At 52.2% G+C, this 23,299-nt stretch overlaps 3 protein-coding genes across 3 annotated transcripts; all 3 read left to right on the top strand.

The window, feature by feature from the left end:
* The first annotated feature begins 1,087 nt into the window (after window positions 1-1,087).
* Window positions 1,088-3,684, top strand: LOC130258928 (protocadherin gamma-A2-like). Its single transcript, XM_056502677.1, has 2 exons — window positions 1,088-3,559; window positions 3,646-3,684. The coding sequence occupies exons 1-2, from the start codon at window positions 1,088-1,090 to the stop codon at window positions 3,682-3,684; spliced, it is 2,511 nt and encodes an 836-aa protein (XP_056358652.1).
* A 5,402-nt stretch (window positions 3,685-9,086) lies between these two features.
* LOC130258926 (protocadherin gamma-B5-like) lies at window positions 9,087-11,886 on the top strand. Its single transcript, XM_056502676.1, has one exon. It carries the CDS (start codon window positions 9,397-9,399, stop codon window positions 11,884-11,886), a length of 2,490 nt encoding a protein of 829 aa, XP_056358651.1. The 5' UTR covers window positions 9,087-9,396.
* A 2,440-nt stretch (window positions 11,887-14,326) lies between these two features.
* Window positions 14,327-23,236, top strand: LOC130258925 (protocadherin gamma-A10-like). The gene is made up of 2 exons (XM_056502675.1): window positions 14,327-16,792; window positions 22,919-23,236. Exons 1-2 carry the CDS (start codon window positions 14,327-14,329, stop codon window positions 23,234-23,236), a joined length of 2,784 nt encoding a protein of 927 aa, XP_056358650.1.
* The last annotated feature ends 63 nt before the right edge of the window (window positions 23,237-23,299 follow it).

Below are 23,299 nucleotides of genomic sequence, written 5' to 3'. Positions count from 1 at the left end.
AATAACAAAGAATTTAATTAATATTTTACTAACAGCCTTCAATTCCTTGCACCTCTGGTTTTGAGGAAATGAAAGCACTTTCTTGTCGCTACAGAACGACTAATGCAAGGGTACATTAACTTAGAATATTCTATCAAGGTTCACAGCAGGTACCTCCTGGCTCCGCGTTAGTTGTAGCACATTTGGCGAAATTTGCTCCAGGGAACTGCAATGTGAAATGGCGTGGTGGGAGATAATGATTTTTGAGTATCCAGGGGTCCTCTGTTCCCACTAATATCTTATTGGGAGATATGCCAAAGCACCTGGCAGATGTCTGAGCAATCAAACTTCACGGCATTTGTAAGGGGCTGTGTTAGAGCCCACCTTCTTCTGCTTTTAAACACCTCTTCTTTGTCAGACATAGTGCAGTAGGTAATTTAGACCGTCTTCTGTATGAATTGAAAAATTTAAAGCAAATTTCCTGCCATTGGGTTAATTAACCTGATATCTCCGCTAGTCTTGTGGACACAGTAGTGTTTGATTATCGCGTTCTGTATTTGTGAGCCTCTTTAGTTTTGCTGTTGTTATACCAGTCATTCAAGCAGCTCCACTTCAACTAGTGTTATTCGACTAACAGGATAGGACTAAGGCTTTTCTACACAATAAAAGCAGACAATATATTTTACTTTCTCGCTGGTAGCAAATAGTATTTTTCGCTGAGTTAGAAAAGCTCCGCTCACGAGACACCTCGGCTTTCTTCACGGCCGTGATGTGTTCAAGCGTAAAAGAAGAGATCGGCCGAAAAAGCGGGACCTGTCTGCGACGAATGTCTCCTTCCCGCTCACCTACCGGTGTGCAAGGCAGCGCTCGGTGCTGCAGTGCCGGGAGGAGGCTGCGGGCGCCGCTGTTGACCGAGAGGAGCGAGAGGAAGCTCGGAGCGCTGCAGCCCCGCCCGCTGCGGACAGACTCGGTCGCTCTCTCTCTCTCAGGGTGGGCGACAGAGCGGTCTGCGGTCGTCTCCCGTGGTGCGGAACCGCGCCGCGGAAGACCGGGATCAAGGCAGTAACCAGCGGGGAGAGGCCGACGTGTTTGCAACGCCGCTACCGAGATGTGTGCGGCGGGGAGACGCTTGGGCCGGAGGCAGCGAGCTCTGCTCTGGGTGATGCTGCTGGCGGCGTGGGAGGCGGCGTGGGGGCAGCTGCGCTACTCGGTGCCCGAGGAGATGCCCAAGGGCTCGTTCGTGGGCGATGTGGCCAAGGACCTGGGGCTGCAGCTGCCGGCGCTGGTCGAACGCGGCGTCCGCATTGCAGAAAGAGGTAGGACACAATACTTCTCTCTGCACGGGAAGACGGGGCATTTAGTGACGGCGGAGAGGATCGACAGAGAGCAGCTTTGCCGGCTGGTGGAGAAATGCGTGCTGCGCTGTGAGCTGATAGTGGAGGGGGAAATGCAAGTTTACCGAATCGAAGTGGAAATCACGGACATTAACGACAACGCGCCGAGTTTCAGAGAGGCAGAAACAGAGCTAAGAATGAGCGAGACGACAGCCCCGGGGGCTCAATTTCCACTTCCTGGGGCTCATGACCCCGACGCCGGACTGAATTCCCTGCAGAGCTACGAGCTGAGCGGCGACGAGCACTTCTCGCTTGCCGTGCAGTCGGGCCCCGGCGGCGATCAGCGTCCCGAGCTGGTGCTGGCGAAGGCGCTGGACCGGGAGGAGGCGGCGTTTCACGAGCTGGTGCTGAGGGCGATGGACGGCGGCGATCCGGAACGGACGGGCACGGCTCGGATCCGAGTGACGGTGCTGGATGCGAACGACAACGCGCCCGTGTTCAGCCAGGCGGAGTACACGGTGCGTGTGCCCGAGGACGTGCCCGTGGGCTCAACACTCGTCACCGTCACGGCCACCGACACCGACGAGGGTTTGTACGGGCTCGTGAAATATTCCATAAAGAAAGCGACTGACATGGCATCGGATATTTTCCGTCTGGATACTGAAACCGGAGAGATCAAGCTGTTCAGGATCCTGGACTTTGAGGAAGGCGATTTGTATGTATTGGAGGTGCAGGCACATGATGGAGGAGGACTTTTTGACACGACCAAAGTCGCGTTCTCTGTGACAGATGTGAACGACAATGCGCCCGAACTGACAGTATCGTCAAAGCTGAAGGAAATTTCGGAAGATGCCCAGCCGGGAACTGTCGTGGCCCTGCTGCACGTGCAAGACCGAGATTCGGGGAGGAATGGCGAGGTGCGCTGCTCGCTTGAAGAGGAAGTCCCGTTCCGCCTGGAGAAGTCTTTTGATGATTACTACCGTGTGGTGACAGCGAGAGAGCTGGACCGAGAGCAGGTGTCGGAGTACAACGTGACGGTGCGGGCGGCCGACGGCGGGTGGCCGGCGCTGCAGAGCAGCGCGGTGCTGGCGCTGCGGGTGCTGGACGTGAACGACAACGCGCCGGTGTTCGCGGAGGAGCGCTACAGCGCGCGGCTGGCGGAGAACAACGCGGCGGGCGCGCTGGTGCTGACGGTGCGCGCGACGGACGCGGACTGGGGGCAGAACGCGCGCGTGCGCTACCGGCTGTCGGAGGGGCGGGTGCGGGGCGCGCCGCTGTCGTCGTACGTGTCGGTGCAGGCGGAGACGGGCGCGCTGTACGCGCTGCGCTCCTTGGACTACGAGCAGGTGCGCGAGCTGCGGCTGTGGGTGCGTGCGGAGGACGGCGGCGCGCCGGCGCTGAGCAGCAACGTGTCGGTGGTGCTGCAGATCGTGGACGAGAACGACAACGCGCCGCAGGTGCTGTACCCGCCGGCGGGCGCGCTGCGGGCGGGCTCGGGCTCGGGCTCGGGCGGTGCGTGGTCGGGCGTGGAGCTGGCGCCGCGCTGGTCGGAGGCGGGCGCGCTGGTGGCCAAGGTGGTGGCGGTGGACGCGGACGCGGGCCAGAACGCGTGGCTGTCGTACGAGCTGGCCAAGGCGACGGAGCCGGGGCTGTTCCGCGTGGGGCTGCACAGCGGCGAGGTGCGCACGGCGCGCTCGCCGCTGGCCCGCGACGCGGCGCGCCAGAGCCTGGTGGTGGTGGTGAAGGACCACGGGCGGCCGGCGCTGTCGGCCACGGCCACGCTGAGCGTGGTGCTGGCCGAGAGCGTGGCCGAGCTGCTGGCCGAGCTGGGCAGCGCGGCCGACGAGGCGGCGGCAGAGCCGGGCGAGCCGGCCGTGAGCCTGACGCGCTGGCTCGTGCTGGCCGTGGCCGCCGTGTCCTGCCTCTTCGTCGCCTTCCTGCTGCTGCTGCTGGCGCTGCGCCTGCGCCGCTGGCGCCGCCAGCAGCTGCTGCCGCCCGCCAGCGGCGCCTTGCGCGGCGTGCCCGTCTCGCACTTCGTGGGCATCGACGGCGTGCGCGCCTTCCTGCAGTCCTACTCGCACGACGTGTCGCTCACGGCCGACTCGCGCAAGAGCCAGCTGCGCTTCTCGGCCGGCGGCAGCTGCTGCGACACCCTCCCGGCCCGGCCGCTGCCCGACGAGCCCGCGCCGCTGCTCGGCGACGAGGACCCTGCCGGCGTCTGCCCAGCGGACTCCGTCTCACTGCCGGTGAGTTCCTTGGACAGGACAGCCTTCGTGACCTTTCCCTCTTCTCGTCTCCTCTTCTTTCTTCCCCTATTCTATGTCCTATGTAGGGAGGTTTCCTGACAAGGGTAGCAGATATCTGCCCGTGACGCGTTCTGTTCTGTTGTCTCTTGCTGCAGGCGAGTGGAGGAAGGTTCGGCGCTCTGCTTTCCGGGTGGATGGGGAGGTAGAGTTATTGAGGCTGCTGGTAGTTAGAAGGTCCTATGAGCCTATGTGCTTTTATCGGGGGCCATGTAGTTTCTTTGTCGTTACATGTATAATACCCACGATCATTTCAGTGTTAGCTGTTCTGAATGGATGGGTTGCATAAGTAGCAAGCTGTAGTTTTGGTTTTTCCCTGCTTTAGGGGGCTTCCCATTCCTACATACACTTTATTGCTTTGGGAGTCTCTGTGCTATAATCTCGAAATCTCTGAGTGTAACTTCACTGCTCATTGTTTGTACTCTACTCAGTCTTTAGGTGTGAATGAAGGTTAGTTGGAAATATCTTTGCCTAACCCTGGAGGAGAATGAGCCTGGTACAGCTCCTCTCTTGACGATATCTGTGTGACTATTGGGAAGATGAAGGGTCCTCTTGATCGCCACCCACCGGTGGGTGGCTGTATGTGGAGGAGGAAATAATACAGACAGAAATGGCAGAGGCGCTTCATGGGTTTCTATATTTAAAGGCTGACCTAAGTCAGGTTGAACCGGGTGTGGCTTGGCTGTAAAATGAAGGTCATAGCATGAGCCTTGGCGGGAGTGGGAATGGAAGAATTCAAGGTACAGAGTTAAACATAAGGAGAGAGTGATTGCCCCTATACAGACTTTCGCTGATCCAGCTTCTCCTGGAGCACTGTTTCTCTTTTCCTTTTAGCAGTCTGAGGTTTCTTCACACAAGACCAGTGAGCACAGAAATGGAGCTTCTTTTATACAGAGATGTGAAGATACCTGTGTGAAGTTGGTGGTATGAAAAGAAGTGATCTGGGAAACTGGGCCTTATATGCCGTGTGCACGTAAATTAGATGGGTAAAGACCATCCTGGGCATTGTGAAGGATTGGAGGTTTAAGTCCTGTAGTTCTACATGAGGATCTGTCAAAGGTCAGAAGGGAATGCTTTTCTCATTTATCTTTTCATTTCCCATCCCCAATATCACTCAATGTGATGTCCTCCTTCCCTGAATATTTGAAAAAAGACATAGAATTCCAGCCCTATGGAATACCCTTGGAATATTTGTGTGTGTTTGCAGCTGGTCAAAACTGTGTAATTTAACAGCTTTATTATGTGATCATGACCAAGGTCATGTGGGAGCTTTGGGAAGAGCATTTGGTGCATTCACTGCTTAGGTAACACCTCTATTAATTACCTACTCTTAATTACACAATCAAGAAGGCTATGTCACGATCTCTTCCTTTCTGTAGCTGTTTGATTCCTTCCTTGCTCTCTGATGATCTGAAGATGGTTCTTTCTCCCTGCAAGTGTGTGGAAGATAGTGTCTGTTGTATTTGCCTGGCTGTTTTGTACATGCCTTTCATGTTTACAGCTATAAAAGATATTCATAGACTTTTCTTTAACATATCTCTGTAATAAATGCTGTTGCTTGTGCATGCACACGGTGAACAATCAAATATTAACCATATATTAGCCAAATATTACCCAGGTGAGGAGACTTCTGAGCAGCTTTTCCTTTGGTGGAGTCCCTCTGCCAGTTTTGAAGATCTGTGGTAGCATCTGTGGAGACGTGAATCTGAGGGGATTGTTGGGAGTGCTCTGTGTGAGGAGGTACTGGTGGAAACATGACGTATGTTCTGTTGATTAAACCTGGCTTTCTGAAAATAACTCTGGAGAAGAATTTTTTACATTGAGTGGTTTGGACTCAAATGGCCTGGTTTTGGGTTCACAATTCTTTTGCATTACAAGTGATGAAGTCACACAACCTTCAGAGAGCTCATGGGTGATGTTTTCTTTGAGCTCATACTCTAATGACTGGGTCTTTAATAGAACTGGTAATAACTTATGGTCTTTATAGCATTTTACATTTCTTCAAAGTACTGAAAGCACAGAATAATCTTTGTTGTAATGCTTGGGATGTGAGAAGTTGGGTGTGCAGCTTTTCTTTCAGCAAAATTTGCTTGCAGAATTAACTTTCCTTTTGTGCGGTGTTTGGAGTGGGGAAAGAGTTTCCTCTGTCCAGAGACAGGGACTGTGCAGGAGAACGAAGTGGCTCAGAGAAAGGTGCAAAAGTGCAGTTTGTCCTGGATTTTAGACAAGGCCTAAAGCTGTGGTTGTAAGCTTTTTTGTTCTGAAGGTCTAAGATATGACTGTATATGGGGTGTATGGTATGAGCATCCTGAATACTTCTTACAAATTCCTTTACTTTATAAACCTAAGACAGCTGACATGATCTGAAATGTGAATCTATGGTTCATGCTCTTCTGACGGTTTCTCAATCTTTTCATGTTTTATTTGTTTGTTCCTTGTGAAGGAGTAAAGCTGGACTGTCACCATCGAGGTGTCTCCTTAGACTTGAGATCACCTCTGGAGGACATAAAGGTGGTCTGGAACCCAGTTCTTTCCGATGCCCTCTGATGAGAGACTGCAGGAGGCTGTTCTTAGAGGTTTTCATGGTTGTTTATTGTTCCTTATCTCAGGAATGCTTTGTCCAGCTGACAGTGGTCTGCTCGCCAGATGTCCAAGGCAGAATCTGCCTGTCAGAGGCAGGACTTATCTTTTATAGTCTAAATTATGCACTAGGTATTTACAATTATTTTCCAATACTATACAACTTCGTTAAACTGTCCAGCTTTGTCCCCATCCAATCTGAAAGTGTCAGCATGTCACCCAGCATGGATGACACGGGGAAGAAGGAGGAAGAGATATACCCTGCCCCAAATCCTCCATCTTGGCCATGAGCCCGTTAATATAAACATGCTAGAAATCTGGTAATTCTACATTCTAACAGTCTAATTTACACTCTATTTATTTTTGTGGCTTGCTTCTCTTCCCTCTATGTTGGTAATTTCCCTCAAAAGTTTGAATTCAGCGCCAGAGACACCTGGGTCTCTTTGGGGGTCTTTGAGACCCTGGCCAGGGTTTGAGACCCCCAAGGAGGCCAGGGGAACACCCTGGGCTCCCACACTGGACCTCATTGTGCCTTGCAATCCCGAAAACAAATTAAAGCTGGTGAAGCTTGTGAGGAGAACAGGAGATGTTTAGTCTCGAAAAGGGGATTCTCAGGAAGAACCTCATTGCTCTCTGTAACTGCTTCAATGGAGGTTGGAGTAAGGTGGGAGCTGGTCTCTTCTTTCATGGCTCAAATCAAAAGCCAAGAGGAAATGGCCTTGATTTGTGCCAGCGGAGGTTCAGATCAGATGTTTGAATATTTTTGTTGAAAGAATGGTCGGGCATTGGAATATCTTGCCCAGAAAGGTGGAGAAGTCACCGTCTGTGGAAGTGTTTGAGAGGCCCCTGGAGGTTGTGCTTGGAGAAATTGTTCAAGAGTGATTATGGCTGTGCTGGTATGGACTAGATGATTTTGAAGGTCTCTTCCAACTTTGATGATTCTGTGATTATGTGAAACACCAAAAGATGCCTTATAATTATCAGGATGGAAAAGCGGTTCTCATCCATACCGTGAAGGTGAACATCAGTTAAATTTATGTTTCCCTCAAATGAGGTAGAATCTAATGGGTTTTCCCTGTGGCTGATACATAGTTAGAAGCTGGTTCTTGTCAACAATGCCAAAAAAAAACCTGGAAATGCAGAGTCAAAGGACCAAGAAACTGGATTTGAATGCAGAAAATTCATAAGTTGGAGTGACTTTGGCTGGAAAATGGTTTGGTTTCGTGCCAAGGTCAGTGCCAAAGTCTATGCTTTTTTCATTGATCTTGGTATCTCTTTCTTGAAAGGCAATGTCAGTCCTCCAGCAGTAAAGTATTTCCTGAAGAGCTGTGCAGGTGGAGCCATGATCCTTGTGTAGAATGGCTTATAATTCCCGTATTAAAATTTCATTATTCGTTGGCAACTCCCAGAAGCACAGAGATGTAATGTGTCTTCATAGGTGTGATTAGACTTCCAGGTCTTGGTCTTTTTACTCATTTCTGGTTAGTGCTTCTTCTTCTGAAATTATGACTCAAGTTCGGCAGCAAATACCTAATTTCGCCAGCAAGGGCAGAATTTTGTGTGAGAAAAATACGAAGGAAAAGGAAAAAGGAAATCTGTTGGAATTTCTTAGAAGGCTAAAGTTGAGAAAGAGGCCTCAGATATTTCATATATTTGGGAGTTCAAATAATAGTATTGCTTAGATCTGATATTTATTTTTTGTAATATACACCTCTACTACATTTACTTACTTACTTACTTACACTTAGTACACTTAAACCCCTCTTACTTCAATGTAAGACTTTTGGGCTGCATTTGCACCTGGAGGCCTCAGTGATTTCCAGGTGTTCATGGAGATGAATTCCAATGCCCACAATGAAAATCAAGGAGATTTCCTGGCGAATTTCTCTAACTACTCCTTGTCTTCTAATGCTTTGTTGCCTTGCTTATTTGATATATGTTTTGGTTTTTTATGTGTTTTGTTTTGGTAGGTTTTTTTTGTGGTTTTTTGTTGGGTTAGTTTTTATTGGGGTTGTTTTTTTTAAGCTGTTGTTTTCCCGGTTTGTTTTTTTTATTCCTGTCTTTGTTTCTGTGAAGGTTTCCTTGAAATTACCAGCCTTGCTTCATTCAGCAATGCATCCTGTATTAGTACCTCTTCTTCATGCTACAGCAGGTGTGAAAGGCAGGGGAGGTTTTTGAGTTCTGTTGCTATCTGGGAGACGGGAGGTAAACATCACCTTAGCAGTATCTCTATGAAACACTGTGTGTGTTAAAGGAGGGCAGGAGATTTCCTCTGAGCCATTAGTGAGAAAAGCAATTCTCTGTTGGATGACTGCTAATCTTTTAATTTGGTTGTTTAGTATTAATATATTTTGAATCCTTCAGTTTCTTCTCAGAATGCTGCCGAGCAGATAAATTTTCCTGTCCTCTTGATGTGATCAGGATCCTTTATTCACTCGTGATAAATTTGCGTGTGATGTTAAGGGACAGTATTGAACCAAGAGCTGTGCAGCATTGGAGAAAGGACAGGAGGGCTCTGTCTGTGAAAGTATAGAAGAACAAATGGTAATTTGCGCTGCTTGCTGTACGTCATACAGAACACATGCTTGTGCCTGATTGAGTGGAATGAAATTGGAATTACTTTTGCTTACTTAGTGTGTCCTACAAAATGTTGTAGTACCTGGTCAGTGCATTTCCAAATGCTTCTAACTCTCGTCTGTTCTCATTAGCTCAACATCAGCGTGTCTGATCTTATCTGGAAAAATGCATTGCTACGCAAAAACGTAATCGAAAATCATTAAACAGCGCAGCTAAGGTTTAAACGCATTTGAAACACGTAAAGACGCTGAGCCCCGCCCAAAGCCGGGCCCCCTCGAGCGCGGCCGTGCGGCGGCTGCAGTGGCGCGGCGGCGCCTCCGGGTGTCGCTGTTGGCCGCCGCCGAGCGGCGCTGGAGCCGCCGCCGCCGCAGCGTCCTGCCCCCGCAGGCTGCTCGCTCGCCCGGCGCCGGCCAGAGCGGCAGCGGCAGCGCCAGCAGCAGCGGCGAGAGGCGGCGAGAGGCGGCGAGAGGCGGCGCTTGGCGGGGAGCAGCGGCGTCCGAGGCGGCCCGAGCGGGCTGGCTGCGCTGCCTGTGAGCGGTGCGTGCGGTGTGTGGCGAGAGCGGCTGCGAGGGAGGCAGGGCAGCGGCAGGAGGCAGGAGCTTGGCGAGCTGTGGCGGCAGAGAATGGCGGTGAGGCGGCGGCAGAGGCTCGGGCCGGGCGGCGGGCGAGCGCTGCTGGGCGCGGTGCTGCTGTGCGTGTGGTGGCGGGCGGCGGCCGAGCGGGTCCGCTACGCCATCCCCGAGGAGCTGGGCAGAGGCTCGCTCGTGGGGCCGCTGGCGCGGGACCTGGGGCTCAGCGCGGACGAGCTGCCGGCGCGCAAGCTGCGGCTGAGCGAGGAGAAACAATACTTCAGTGTGAATGAGGAGAACGGGAACCTGTACGTGAACGAGCGGCTGGACCGGGAGGAGATGTGCGGTGAGTCGGTTACCTGTTCTGTCAGCTTCGAGGCGCTGGTGCACAACCCGCTGAACATTTTCCATGTCGAGGTGGCCATCGAGGACGTGAATGACAACTCCCCAGTCTTCAGCAAAGCTGCTCTGGACCTTGATATCGGTGAATGGACGCTTCCTGGTGCTCGTTTTCCCCTGGAGATGGCCCGAGATGAGGACGCAGGAAGAAACTCGCTGCTGAATTATCACCTCACCAGCGACCCATCCTTCACACTGGTTCTGACAGAGAATCCCGACAGAACCAAGCAGCCAGAATTGGTGCTGGACCAAGCGTTAGACCGGGAGAAGCAGAGCTCCTTTGAGCTGGTGCTGACGGCAGTGGATGGCGGGGACCCCGCTAGATCTGGGACTGTCCAGATTCGCGTAAACGTTACTGACGCAAATGACAACCCGCCCATGTTCAGCAAAAAGGTCTACGAGGCGAGAGTAGCAGAGAATCTGCCGGCGGGATCGCTGGTGCTGGAAGTTCAGGCGACAGATGCGGACACGGGCTCCAACGGGCAGATCTTCTACTCCTTCAGCAATGTGCCGGAAAGCATCCGCGCTTTGTTCACTGTCGACGGCAACAGCGGCGAAATCCGAACTGTTGGACCTCTCGATTTCGAGGAGAAGAATAAATACATCTTCGGTCTGGAAGCGACAGACGGAGGCGGGTTAACGGCTCACTGCAAGGCTCAAATAGATATCACCGATGAAAACGACAACGCTCCAGAGATCACGATTCTTTCTCTATCGAGTCCCGTGCCCGAGGATGTCAAGACTGGAACCGTGGTTGCAGTGCTGAAAGTGCGGGACAGAGACTCCGGCGAGAACGGTCAGGTGTCGTGCGAGCTGTCGGGCGAGGCGCCGCTGTCGATCGTGGCGTCGCCGGGCGGCTCGTACAAGGTGGTGACGGCGAGCGCGCTGGACCGCGAGCAGGCGTCCGAGCAGCGCGTGACGGTGGTGGCCCGGGACCGGGGCAGGCCGGCGCTGTGGAGCAGCACGGAGCTGGTGCTGGAGGTGTCGGACGTGAACGACAACGCGCCGGTGTTCGAGGAGGCGGCGTACAGCGCGTACGTGGCGGAGAACAACGCGGCGGGCGCGCTGGTGCTGCGCGTGCAGGCGCGGGACGCGGACGCGGGCGCCAACGGGCGCGTGAGCTACTGGCTGGCGGGCGGCAGCGCGGGCGCGGCGGGCGCGGCGCCGCTCGTGTCGGTGGAGGCGCGGAGCGGCGCGCTGTACGCGCAGCGCTCCTTGGACTACGAGCAGTGCCGCGAGTTCTGGGTGGCGGTGCGGGCGCAGGACGGCGGCGCGCCGGCGCGCAGCTCCACGGCCACGGTGCGCGTGTTCGTGCTGGACCGCAACGACAACGCGCCGCGGGTGCTGTGGCCGGCGGCGGCGGCGGCGGCGGCGGGAGAGGCTCCGGCAGCGGCGCCGTTCGAGGTGGTGCCGCGCTCGGCCGAGGCCGGCTACCTGGTGGCCAAGGTGGTGGCGGTGGACGCGGACGCGGGGCGCAACGCGTGGCTGTCGTACGAGCTGGTGCAGGCGTCGGAGCCGGCGCTGTTCCGCGTGGGGCTGCACAGCGGCGAGGTGCGCACGGCGCGCGCCGTGTCCGAGCGGGACGCGGCCAAGCAGCGAGTGGTGGCCGTGATGAAGGACCACGGGCAGCCGGCGCTGTCGGCCACGGCCACGCTGCACGTGGTGCTGGCCGAGAGCTTGCAGGAGGCGCTGCCGGAGCTGAGCGAGCGGCCGGCGGGCGCCGAGGCGGCGGCGGCGGCGGCGGCCGAGCTGCAGTTCTACCTGGTGCTGGCGCTGGCGCTGCTGTCGGCGCTCTTGGTACTGAGCGTGGCGCTGGCCGTGGTGGCGCGGCTGCGCCGGGCCGGGCCGCCCGCCGTGCTGCGCTGCCTGGGCGCGCAGCGCTTCTCGCTGGCCGGCGCCGCCTTCCCGGCCGACTTCTGCGAGGGCACCTTGCCCTACTCCTACAACCTGTGCGTGGCGGCGCCGGCCCGCGCCGTGCCCGAGGCCGCTTGGCCGCCGCCGCCGGTGCCCGTGCTGTCGGCGGAGGAGCTCCTGGGCGGGGATGAGTGCGACCAACCGAACCCGAACAGCAGCGCCGTTTTGGAACGGGCATCTGTAGGCCCCGACCTACCACAGGTCTGTAAATCCTCACTCTTGCGCTCTTAGCAATGAGCATTTCTAAACCTTTATCCTCCTTCTCCTTAGTTTCCGTGTGGTGTGTCCTGCTGGAATGCCCGGGCTTCTACTCTCCTTCCATGGTTACATTTTCTGGTTCAGGTTAGGGACTTTAAGTACCTCTCCCATTTCTAATTCGGTGTTGGCTTTTTTGCCTTCGATATCTGGTTCCACACCGTGATATAGCTGACCTCTTTGTCAGCTGTGTAGTTCATGATTTTTCGATATAGGACGGACAAAGAAAACCTTTTTGTGACTCCATGAGTCGCGAAGTTACCTCTGGTTCCTAGCTCTCTTTTTCCTCCAAGTGTTTTTTTGGTATGTTTCTGTAGAATAGCAGCTTTGTTGAGGGTGACTGTTATTTTCGGGGAATTATTTCTCCGATGCCAATGGTTCTGCCGCGCTGTTTCAAATGTAGATGTTGTGGATTTCTCCTCCCTCTTGAATATTTCCGACTTTTGCAGAAGGCTACTATCAAAATGTCAGCATTGGTTGGATGGTAAGATTTTATCCAGGCCTGTTTTTTCCCGATCTTTGTATTGTTCCTAATCTACAGAATGGCATTGTCAATTCCTTTCACAGAACACTGCTGTTTCATGGCGCACTTCTGTTAAACGAATTCACATTTGGAGCAGGATTTCTTTTCCCCTGAAATGTATATATTTTTGCCATGAAAGATTGTTCATTCGTAATGATGTAGGACAGTGTCTGTCATGTTCTGGGGTTAGAATTTTGCAGAACGGAGAGTCTAAACAGGGTAGGTTATTTATTCTAGGATTCCAGACACTGTTTCTCTCTGCAGATATTTTTTTTCTGATTTTCTGTTTATTTAATTTCTTTCCTATTAGTTTTTCGGGTTTTTTCTCTCTTTTTCACTCACAGTACTATTTTCTTGTATTGAAGGAAGCAGTGAAGGTGCAGATTAAGATATCGAAAGAAAAAATGTAAAATGTTGTAGTCTCAGTGAGGATATTCTTGCCGTTCTACTTCCGCTGAGTAAAATATGAGAAGGCTTTTGAAATGCCTTTAGTGTTTTCTCACGCATTCAGGTTCCGCCGAGAATATTTCTCTACGAATATTTTCCGAATTTTTTGGTGTTACTTTACTCCATAAATTGACATGCTTCTTCATCTGTGTTTCTGGAAGCGATATACGTGGATCTGGTTTATAGTTGGGAAAATGTCGTCGGTTAATTCTCGTGAGATGTTTACTCCCAAAAGAAAGTGTGCAGCGATACGTGAAGAGGAATTTACAGCTTGTCCCTCCGTCATGTGCCTTCCCATCTTTTGAGGCGTTGAGAAAATTGTTACAATTATGGGATGGATTCCTTTTGTCCAGTCATTATGTAGCTGGAGCTAAGCCGTAGAATGGAATCCCCAGAAGCCAAAAGTTCTACTTTGCACTACAGAGCCTGTTTTCTTTGTATGCTTCTCGTCCCATAGAGACATTTGCTTTGTGCTGGATTTTGGGATTATTTTGTTATGGATCATCGAGTTCCTGTTCATGGTTCCTGCTTTTTGGAAAGCACTGTGTAATCCTGTAATGTGTGTAATCAAGACCTGTCGTGTGCCAGACTAAAATGAACAATTTTTAAATGGTGGTTGGAGATGGCAACGAAATGCAGGTTGATTCAGAGCATCCGACGATGTGCAGGTGAAAATTTACAAAATCTATAAGGAAGGCTGATATCTTAGAAAGTTTCTTTTTGCGCGGAGATCGCCATCACTGCATTCTGATATTCGTGGGGTTTGGTAGACGAATGTCACTGATGATATTAAATCGTGATGCCGTCTTGGTTTGTACAAAGGCAGAGACAAAGTAAATTGAGCAAGACAGGCTGAAAAGCTGTGACATTCGTGTCAGAAATTGGGGTTTTAAAATAATAGGGAAAAAGCTATAGCATTCTACAAGCCCTATTAAGAGAAATTTATAATAAACCAGCATTTCAAGGATATTTTCCGATGTGGTAAATACAGAAGAATCGAAGGAGTTCTCTAATGGAGGCCTGACCGCGACCAGCTAAAGACTAGAAGAGATCTGCTGGAGAAAAGCACAAGGTGCACGATCCCCGCAGAACGGGACCCCACGGCTCAGTGACGGCTGTGCCGCCGCCGAGAGCATCCCGTGTGCGAGGCAGGGCGGGCAGCGCTCGGCAGCGCTCGGTGCTGCAGTGCCGGGAGGAGGCTGCGGGCGCCGCTGTTGACCGAGAGGAGCGAGAGGAAGCTCGGAGCGCTGCAGCCCCGCCCGCTGCGGAACGGCTCCCTGGGTTGCTCGGTGCCTGGCTCGGCGGCCGAGCGGTCTGCGAGAATCCCCGCAGTGAGAAGAAGTGCTGAAGGGAAGCGAAGGGACTCCCGGTAGCGACCGAGAGCGGCGAGTCTTCTCCAAATCTGCACCGAGAATCTGCAGGCCGTGTTGCCGTGCCGCGGCCGAGATGTTCACGGCGGGGAGGCGCTGGGGCCGGCGGCAGCGAGCTCTGCTCTGGGTGATGCTGCTGGCGGCGTGGGAGGCGGCGTGGGGGCAGCTGCGCTACTCGGTGCCCGAGGAGATGCCCAAGGGCTCGTTCGTGGGCGACGTGGCCAAGGACCTGGGGCTGCAGCTGCCGGAGCTCAGCGATCGCGGCATCCGAATGGTCTCCGAAGGTAGGACGCAGTATTTCGCTCTGCACGGGAAGACGGGGCATTTAGTGACGGCGGAAAGGATCGACAGAGAGCAGTTGTGCCGGCTGGTGGAGAAATGCGTGCTGCGCTGTGAGCTGATAGTGGAAGGACAGATGGATGTGTACGGAATCCAGGTGGAAATCACAGATATTAACGACAACGCCCCCAGCTTCAAGGAAATTGAAACAGAGGTGAAAATTATCGAAACGACAGCCCCGGGATCGCGGTTTCCCTTGCCAGACGCTCATGATCGGGACTTGGGTCGGAATTCCTTGCAGAGCTACGAGCTGAGCGGTGACGAGCACTTCTCGCTGGCCGTGCAGTCGGGCCCCGGCGGCGATCAGCGTCCCGAACTGGTGCTGGCGAAGGCGCTGGACCGGGAGGAGGCGGCGTTTCACGAGCTGGTGCTGAGGGCGATGGACGGAGGCGATCCGTCACGGACGGGCACGGCTCGGATCCGAGTGAGGGTGCTGGATGCGAACGACAACGCGCCGGTGTTCAGCCAGGCGGAGTACACGGTGCGTGTGCCCGAGGACGTGCCCGTGGGTTCAACTCTCATAACCGTCCTTGCCACCGACGTCGACGAGGGGATGAACGGGGAAATTACATACTCATTTAAAAAAATTACAGAGAAATCCTCGGAGACTTTCCAGCTGGACAGTGACACAGGAGAGATCGGCCTTTTGCGGAGCCTGGACTTCGAGGAAGGAGATTCTTACGAACTAGAGGTGCAGGCATATGATGAGGGAGGTCTTTTTGACACAACGAAAGTCGTGGTCACTGTGACCGATGTCAACGACAATGTGCCGGAGATTTCCGTGCGGTCGGCGCTGGGTGAGATCTCGGAAGATGCCCCATCGGGGACAGTGGTGGCCCTGCTGAACGTGAGGGACAGGGACTCCAGGGCTAACGGCGAGGTGCGCTGTTCGCTCGAAGGGGACGTCCCGTTCCGGCTGGAGAAGACTTTTGACGATTACTACCGTGTGGTGACAGCGAGAGAGCTGGACCGAGAGCAGGTGTCGGAGTACAACGTGACGGTGCGGGCGGCCGACGGCGGGTGGCCGGCGCTGCAGAGCAGCGCGGTGCTGGCGCTGCGGGTGCTGGACGTGAACGACAACGCGCCGGTGTTCGCGGAGGAGCGCTACAGCGCGCGGCTGGCGGAGAACAACGCGGCGGGCGCGCTGGTGCTGACGGTGCGCGCGACGGACGCGGACTGGGGGCAGAACGCGCGCGTGCGCTACCGGCTGTCGGAGGGGCGGGTGCGGGGCGCGCCGCTGTCGTCGTACGTGTCGGTGCAGGCGGAGACGGGCGCGCTGTACGCGCTGCGCTCCTTGGACTACGAGCAGGTGCGCGAGCTGCGGCTGTGGGTGCGTGCGGAGGACGGCGGCGCGCCGGCGCTGAGCAGCAACGTGTCGGTGGTGCTGCAGATCGTGGACGAGAACGACAACGCGCCGCAGGTGCTGTACCCGCCGGCGGGCGCGCTGCGGGCGGGCTCGGGCCCGGGCGGTGCGTGGTCGGGCGTGGAGCTGGCGCCGCGCTGGTCGGAGGCGGGCGCGCTGGTGGCCAAGGTGGTGGCGGTGGACGCGGACGCGGGCCAGAACGCGTGGCTGTCGTACGAGCTGGCCAAGGCGACGGAGCCGGGGCTGTTCCGCGTGGGGCTGCACAGCGGCGAGGTGCGCACGGCGCGCTCGCCGCTGGCCCGCGACGCGGCGCGCCAGAGCCTGGTGGTGGTGGTGAAGGACCACGGGCGGCCGGCGCTGTCGGCCACGGCCACGCTGAGCGTGGTGCTGGCCGAGAGCGTGGCCGAGCTGCTGGCCGAGCTGGGCAGCGCGGCCGACGAGGCGGCGGCAGAGCCGGGCGAGCCGGCCGTGAGCCTGACGCGCTGGCTCGTGCTGGCCGTGGCCGCCGTGTCCTGCCTCTTCGTCGCCTTCCTGCTGCTGCTGCTGGCGCTGCGCCTGCGCCGCTGGCGCCGCCAGCAGCTGCTGCCGCCCGCCAGCGGCGCCTTGCGCGGCGTGCCCGTCTCGCACTTCGTGGGCATCGACGGCGTGCGCGCCTTCCTGCAGTCCTACTCGCACGACGTGTCGCTCACGGCCGACTCGCGCAAGAGCCAGCTGCGCTTCTCGGCCGGCGGCAGCTGCTGCGACACCCTCCCGGCCCGGCCGCTGCCCGACGAGCCCGCGCCGCTGCTCGGCGACGAGGATCCGGCCGGCGCCATCCCCTCGGATACCCTCGTTCCCTCGGTGAGTTCTTTTTTCCGGATTTTCTCTACAACACTTTCTCCTAGTACTGCTCTACACTTTCCCCGCCCTTTTCTCTGGCTTGAATAGAAGATTTTGCTGAAAAGCAAGGTGAAGCTTCCTTCGGTGACATCTGAAAGCTGGTTCCTGTTGGTGTCGTTCTTTGATCATGGGGCAGGTTCTTAGCTTACTAGTTATTGAAGAAGGAAGGAGGGAGAAGACTGGTGTTGGCAGGCTGTTTTTTAGGTTGGAAGTTTGGGTATGTATCAGGTTCCAGGTAGTCTTCCTCTGCATCACCTATGCTGTTTAGAATCGGTGTTCCTGTTACCATTATGTGTTCTGAACTAATGTGTCTCGTTAATTAGGAATTCGCCTTTTTTGCAGCCTTATGTGTCTTGCCAACATCACTTGTGCTTGAATAGGTCGAATGTATCAAATACAATGCTGATAGCTTTTTGTGGAACTTCTCTCCACATTGTTCTCAGCCTTTATCCTTCTGCATGGTTCATAGCAGAAGTCAGCAGGAAAAGTCCCTGCATCATCCATGCTTTGATCTTTGTCCCCAACAGAGGATTTGGCCTGGCATCAAGTGGTCCTTGAGGATTTCTGTGTGCCTATTGTGAAGATGAGGGATCCCCTGAAAGTTGTGGCACTTTAAAAAGCCTGTGGTTGGTTGCATGTGATGGAGGAAATGCAGGAGGAAATGGCAGAAAGGCTTTGTCATTTTCTTTATTTTTATGGTAGAGTCAGAGGGAGCTGGTGGAGCCTTGACTATAAAGTATTTAACATGGCAAGAGAATTGACTAGATGGGGAGGGGGAGATTCAAGGTGCACTGGGAGATAGAAGGTGGGCCAAATACCCCAAGTGCAGATATTCTCTGACTCAGTCTCTCTTGGAAGGCTGCTCAGCTTTTCCTTTCAGACCTGTGAAGTCTCTCACAGAATTCCAGTGTGCAGGCAAATGTAGCTTCCATGGTACAGAGATGAAAAGGTATCTACTGGAATTGGCAGTGGGAAGAAAAATGAACTGGGCCTCCACTGTCACATGTTTTTAAGATGTATGGGTGAAAGAACTCCAGGGATGCTGTGAGGGGTTGGAAATTTGAGTCCTGTGAGCTGTGTGTGAATGTCTGCTGAAAGACTCAAGGGATGGTTTTCCTCTATTGTCTGTGCTGTTCCTGTCTCTAGCATGAGGTAATGTGAGGTTGTTCTCAAATTAATTGTCTAGAAGATCTGTATTCCATCAGCACAAAGAACACTGGGAGGTTCTTACTAAGTATTTGCATGTCATCGTAATTGTGTATCTTCAGAGCTTAATTTTCTGCTTATGGAAGATGCAGTATGGGAAGAGGAAGCAATGTACTCTGTGCCTATAAACAACATTATTAATCATCTACTCCAAGAATTTTAACCCAGAAGAGTGTTGTGAGCTCTTCAATTCTGCGGGTTAACTTTCTGTCTCACTCTTCTGATGATCTGAAGATGGTTCTTTCCTGTTTATAGGTGAAAACAGAGAGATTTTCATAGATATGTTTCTTTAAAATGTCTCTGTATTAACTGCTTTTCTTTTCACATGGCTAGGGCAAGGAATCAGATATCCATGGTAAGGAGATATTTTCTGAGCAGCTTTCCTTTTTGTAGAGTCTCTCTAAATTCTGAAGATCTGTGATAACCATGTGAGCCGTGAAGTGTTCGGGGGGAGTGTTGTGGGTGTGGTGTGTGAGGAGGTACTGGTGCAGACCTGGCATGAGTTTTGTTCATCCTCAGTGCTTTTGCTGGCCTTACGAAAATAAGTCAGGGGAGACTTATAATGTTATATTGCGTGGTTTGGACTCAAATGGCCTAGTTTGGATTCCATTTTTTTTTGTGGCATGAGTGGCAGTCACACATCTGGTGAGAAGGCCATGTGCTGAAGAATGGGGATATTGCTGTTGAGATGATTCTTGGGTGGCTGGGTCTTGGACAGAGCTGGTAATAATTTATGGCCTCTAAAACATTTTTCCCTTGTTTAAATAATGGGGAAGAGCAGCAAAATCTTAGTTGTGATGCTTGGGATTTGAGAAGCTGTGCACACAGCTTTTCTTCAAATGATGTCCGTATGCAAGATTTGCTTTGATGTTATGTTTGGACAGAGAGAAGAAGTCTGTCTATCCAGAGCCAGGTCCAGTGCTGGATTTCACTGTGATATAGCTCAGAATGAATGAATGAATTTTGTCTGTGTGTCCTTGAGTACTTAGATGAGGCCCACAGCTGTGGTTCCAAGCTTTTTCTTTCTCTTCCTATGGGAGGAAATGACTGTGGGGGGTCCATGTAGTGAGCTCCTGTGTGAGGCCTCCTGTGTATCAGTTACAATTGAGTTTCCTGTGTTGTGTGTACCCTACAGTCGTTGCAATCTGAAATGTGAGGCCATGATTGATACTATTCTTGTGTTCTCCCGTCTTTGACAGGGTTGCTTGAAGTTTTTTACTGCTTTTGCTGGTGTTACGTTATTTGTTTGTTTGTTTAGATTTTTTTTCAAGGATTGAAGTTGATTCTCATTGTGCTTCGTAATCCTGTAAACTTCAGAATATAATTATCCCAAAGGGAGAGAATCCCTGGTCCATACCTTGAAGTTGTACATGTAATCGTGGACTCATAGAAACACGGAATCATAGAATGGTTTTTGTTGAAAAGGATCTTAAAGATCATCTCATTCCAACTCCTCAGCTGTGGGCTGGGACATCTTCCACCAGACCAGGTTTCTCAGAGCCCCACCCAGCCTGACCTTGAATATTTCATTAAACAAATACCACTTTATAAATATATGTTTCCCCAAGGTGTTGTTTTCTCTATGGCCAACGTACAACCAAACTTTTGGTATATGTTGATGGTGAAACTAAAGACTGTGAATGAAGAGTAAAGAGGGTAAGAGCTCAGTTCTGTGTCAGGAAAGTCAGTGACTCAGTGTGAGCTTGGCTGAAAATGGTTTGGTTTCATGGTTGGTGCCAAGGCCAGTGCCATTTCTGTTCTGATGGTGGTTTCTCTCTCTTGAAAGACAATGCCAGTCCTCCAACCATAACATTTTCTGCTTTAGCTGTTCATATAGAACCCAAATTCTTGTCTAGAACAGCTGATTAATCCTGAGTGAAACCTCCATTATCCATCTGTATCTCTATGTAACATTGTGATGTAGAGTTTCTTAAGAGTTGTATTTCTACTTTCATTCAGGCCTTTGTTTCCAGGAAGGTTGCAGCTCCTTTTCACTGTAGTGGTCAGTGTTTTTAAATTTGAAACAGTAACTGTTGATTTTCAGCAAATTTTTCCTTCAGCCACCTAAAAGAGAACTGTGTGTGTGGGCAACTAGGAAAATAGGATGCAGAATCAATTAGAGAATTTATTGTAATTTATCAGAAGAATAACTTGCAAAAGAGTCTGATGAGAATCTGTTTGAACTGATGGTTTCATGATTGTGCAAGGTGAGCAGGCCACGCAGTAAAAGAAGTTTCTGAGGAGAGGAGTAATTCTTCAAATGACCCCCCTATCCTGTTCTCCAGTGTAAGTCTTCAGGGCCTTTTTTACAGCTTGAGACCTCAGTAACTTCCAGGTGCTTTCAGGGATGAATTTTAAGGCCTGAAATCAAGGCCTAGAAGAATGTAATGTGAGCATCGCTGACAACTGGTTCTCGTGCTTCCTTGCCTTATCTGATTCAGGTTTTAGGTTTTTTTTCCTTGTTTTCTTTTTCCTTGATTTCCTTTGTACATGGGTATATTTATTATTACCAACAACCCAACTTTTTTAGCAATGTGTGGTGCGTTATTGTCTCTTGCTCTTGTTGCAGTGGGAGTGGAAGGCAGGAGATATGAGGGTAACTCTGTGTTCTGTTACTGTTGGGAGAAATAGATGTAAATATGACTTTAGTAGACATTGCATCTTTGTGGAAACCACATGTGATAATGACAGGGAGGTGATTCCCTTTAAGCCAATGGTTTCATGAGCCAATCTCCATTGGATGACTGCTGACCTTTTAGCATGGTTATTTATCATTTGTGTGCTTTAGAATCCTTCAGTTCCTTATCATAATTGTGATGAGCAAATGCACCTCCGTTCTGGGTGTACCTGTAGTGCATTATCATCTCATGATAAATGTGACCAGGCAGGAGACACAAGCAAAACCTTCCAGTTGCATGGCAGAGAAGAAGAAGAAGGCAGAGGAGCTCAGTGTGTGAGGCTGGAGAAGAACTCGTTCATTCCCTTGCTCGTCATGTGTCAGAGATAACACAAGGCTGTTCCTGATGGAGTGTGGTGTGATTTGAGTTGCTCCTGTTGAGCGAGACGTACAGGATGCTGTTGCATCTGTTAATTTCTATATGTTTCTAATTCTTGCATTGCTTGTCATGAGCTCAACCTCTGTGTCTGATCTTCTGTAGAAAGGCTCCTCTGTCCCAATTGTCATAGTCCAGATTGAGTTCCCTTACACTTGTCTGTGATGTTTACAGCTGTAAAGAGGAAGGGTCCATCAGCACATGTGTGCTCACCCAGGAATATTTTGTGTGTAGTGTAATAGTGCAGAAGCATCTCTGCTGCAGTCCTCCAAGTGCAGAGCGGCCACCCAGCCCAGCCAAGGTTTCCATGAACAGCCCAGGGGCCAGTGGGAGAACGTGTGCAGTGTCCCCCACATCATCACCCAGAAGAACATTCTGGGCAATCATCTGGAGGCTGTGAAATGGCTGAGGAACAGGCTGGAGAGTCACCTGCAAAGAGTTACAGACAGTGGCTCAATGTGCAGGTGGAAATCAGTAACTTGTGTTGTCTCTCAAGGGTCCTTCGTGGGACCAGAACTTTCCAGTAGTGACCAGTTTAGCACCTTCATGGACAATGGGGTTTGGTGCACCTTCAGAGAATTTGCAGCTGACACCAATTTGAGTTGATTCACAAGAGGGCAGAGATGCCAAGGAGGGATGGGCTGGAGAAGTGGCCCCGTGCAAACATCATGGAGTTGAACAGGGCAAAGGGCAAGGTCCTGCAGCTGGGTTAGAGCAATCCTCGGTTTAAACAGAGAGAAGGGGAGAGGGAACAGCTTTGCAGAGAAATACTTTGGGTTGTTGTTGGGTGATAAGATGGGACATGAGTTGCCAATGGGCACCTGCTGCTCAAAATGTGTCCTGCACTGCATAACAATACTCTGCCCAACAGGTCCAGGGAGGTTCTTCACCCCCTTTAAAATCCTTATATAAGAGCATAGACTGCATGTAGATCTTGTACCAATATCCCAAATGGACAAGCTAGAGTTCACAGAAAGATCATACGAGTGGTATGAGGGTTGGAACTACACTTGTGTACAGAAGTATTGAAGGAGTTTACGTCTTCAAGCATGGAGAAAAGATATCTGCGTGCAGACTTTCCAAAGTATTTTGCTTATTTAAATTTACTAATAAGCTGATAGGAAATATGGACAGAGCATTTTTTTACCAGGGCCAGTGGTTATAGGACAGCAGACAACTGTTTTAACTAAAAGAAGAGAGGTTTTGATTAGAAGAATGCTTTACAGTGTGGGTTATGTGAATATAGAACGTTTTGCCCAGAGCAGTTTTGGATTTGCCTCCAACGTTCAAGTCTGCAAGAAAGTGTTCCTGCTTATGATAGAGGTGTGGATTATATGATTTTTAAAGGGAACATTAAATTGCAAACTGAAAACATTTTTTGGCTGTATGAAGGACTCAGCATTGCTTTGTGCTTTCTATTGTCCGGAATTCAGATATAGAGATGCAGATGAAACAAATTCAGTGATTCTGAAAGAGAGGAATAAATGTTATTCTACTATCTTGGTACATGGGTTGCTTACATTGCTTTAGTCTGATTTATATCCCAAATTAATTCATTCCAGATACGGATAGGACAATTCAAGACATTTGGCAAAGTGCGAGAAAGCCCTTGAAGAGTTCTCTATATTATCGTTTATTGCTTCTATCGATGTGCAGAGATTTCACTTAGAACCCCCGAATTCCATTCTTTACCGTCCTGCCACTAATATTTGCTTGTCACTGTTCAGTGTGACTCAAAAAAATGGTCTAAAAGCATCCAATTGCATATCTCAGATAGAAACATCTCGGAGTCGAGTTAAACAAGAGCTTCTGCGCTCGCGGTTTGCAGTTGAGGGGAGATCCCGGAGCCGGTGCCGGCGCTGAGCCCCGCCCAAAGCCGGGCCCCCTTGAGCGCGGCCGTGCGGCGGCTGCAGTGGCGCGGCGGCGCCTCCGGGTGTCGCTGTTGGCCGCCGCCGAGCGGCGCTGGAGCCGCCGCCGCCGCAGCGTCCTGCCCCCGCAGGCTGCTCGCTCGCCCGGCGCCGGCCAGAGCGGCAGCGGCAGCGGCAGCAGCAGCGGCGAGAGGCGGCGAGAGGCGGCGAGAGGCGGCGCTTGGCGGGGAGCAGCGGCGTCCGAGGCGGCCCGAGCGGGCTGGCTGCGCTGCCTGTGAGCGGTGCGTGCGGTGTGTGGCGAGAGCGGCTGCGAGGGAGGCAGGGCAGCGGCAGGAGGCAGG

Source organism: Oenanthe melanoleuca, chromosome 13, assembly GCF_029582105.1.
Source record: "Oenanthe melanoleuca isolate GR-GAL-2019-014 chromosome 13, OMel1.0, whole genome shotgun sequence".
NCBI lineage: Eukaryota > Metazoa > Chordata > Aves > Passeriformes > Muscicapidae > Oenanthe > Oenanthe melanoleuca.
The sequence above is the reverse complement of the archived record's forward strand: the minus strand, read 5'-3'. Positions and strand labels throughout refer to the sequence as shown.

Coding starts and splice junctions, on each gene's coding strand:
- LOC130258928 (XM_056502677.1), top strand. CDS start 1,088: ATGTGTGCGGCGGGGAGACGCTTGGGCCGGAGGCAGCGAGCTCTGCTC. Junction 3,560..3,645: donor CGGACTCCGTCTCACTGCCG/GTGAGTTCCTTG, acceptor TGTCCTATGTAG/GGAGGTTTCCTGACAAGGGT.
- LOC130258926 (XM_056502676.1), top strand. CDS start 9,397: ATGGCGGTGAGGCGGCGGCAGAGGCTCGGGCCGGGCGGCGGGCGAGCG.
- LOC130258925 (XM_056502675.1), top strand. CDS start 14,327: ATGTTCACGGCGGGGAGGCGCTGGGGCCGGCGGCAGCGAGCTCTGCTC. Junction 16,793..22,918: donor CGGATACCCTCGTTCCCTCG/GTGAGTTCTTTT, acceptor CGCGGTTTGCAG/TTGAGGGGAGATCCCGGAGC.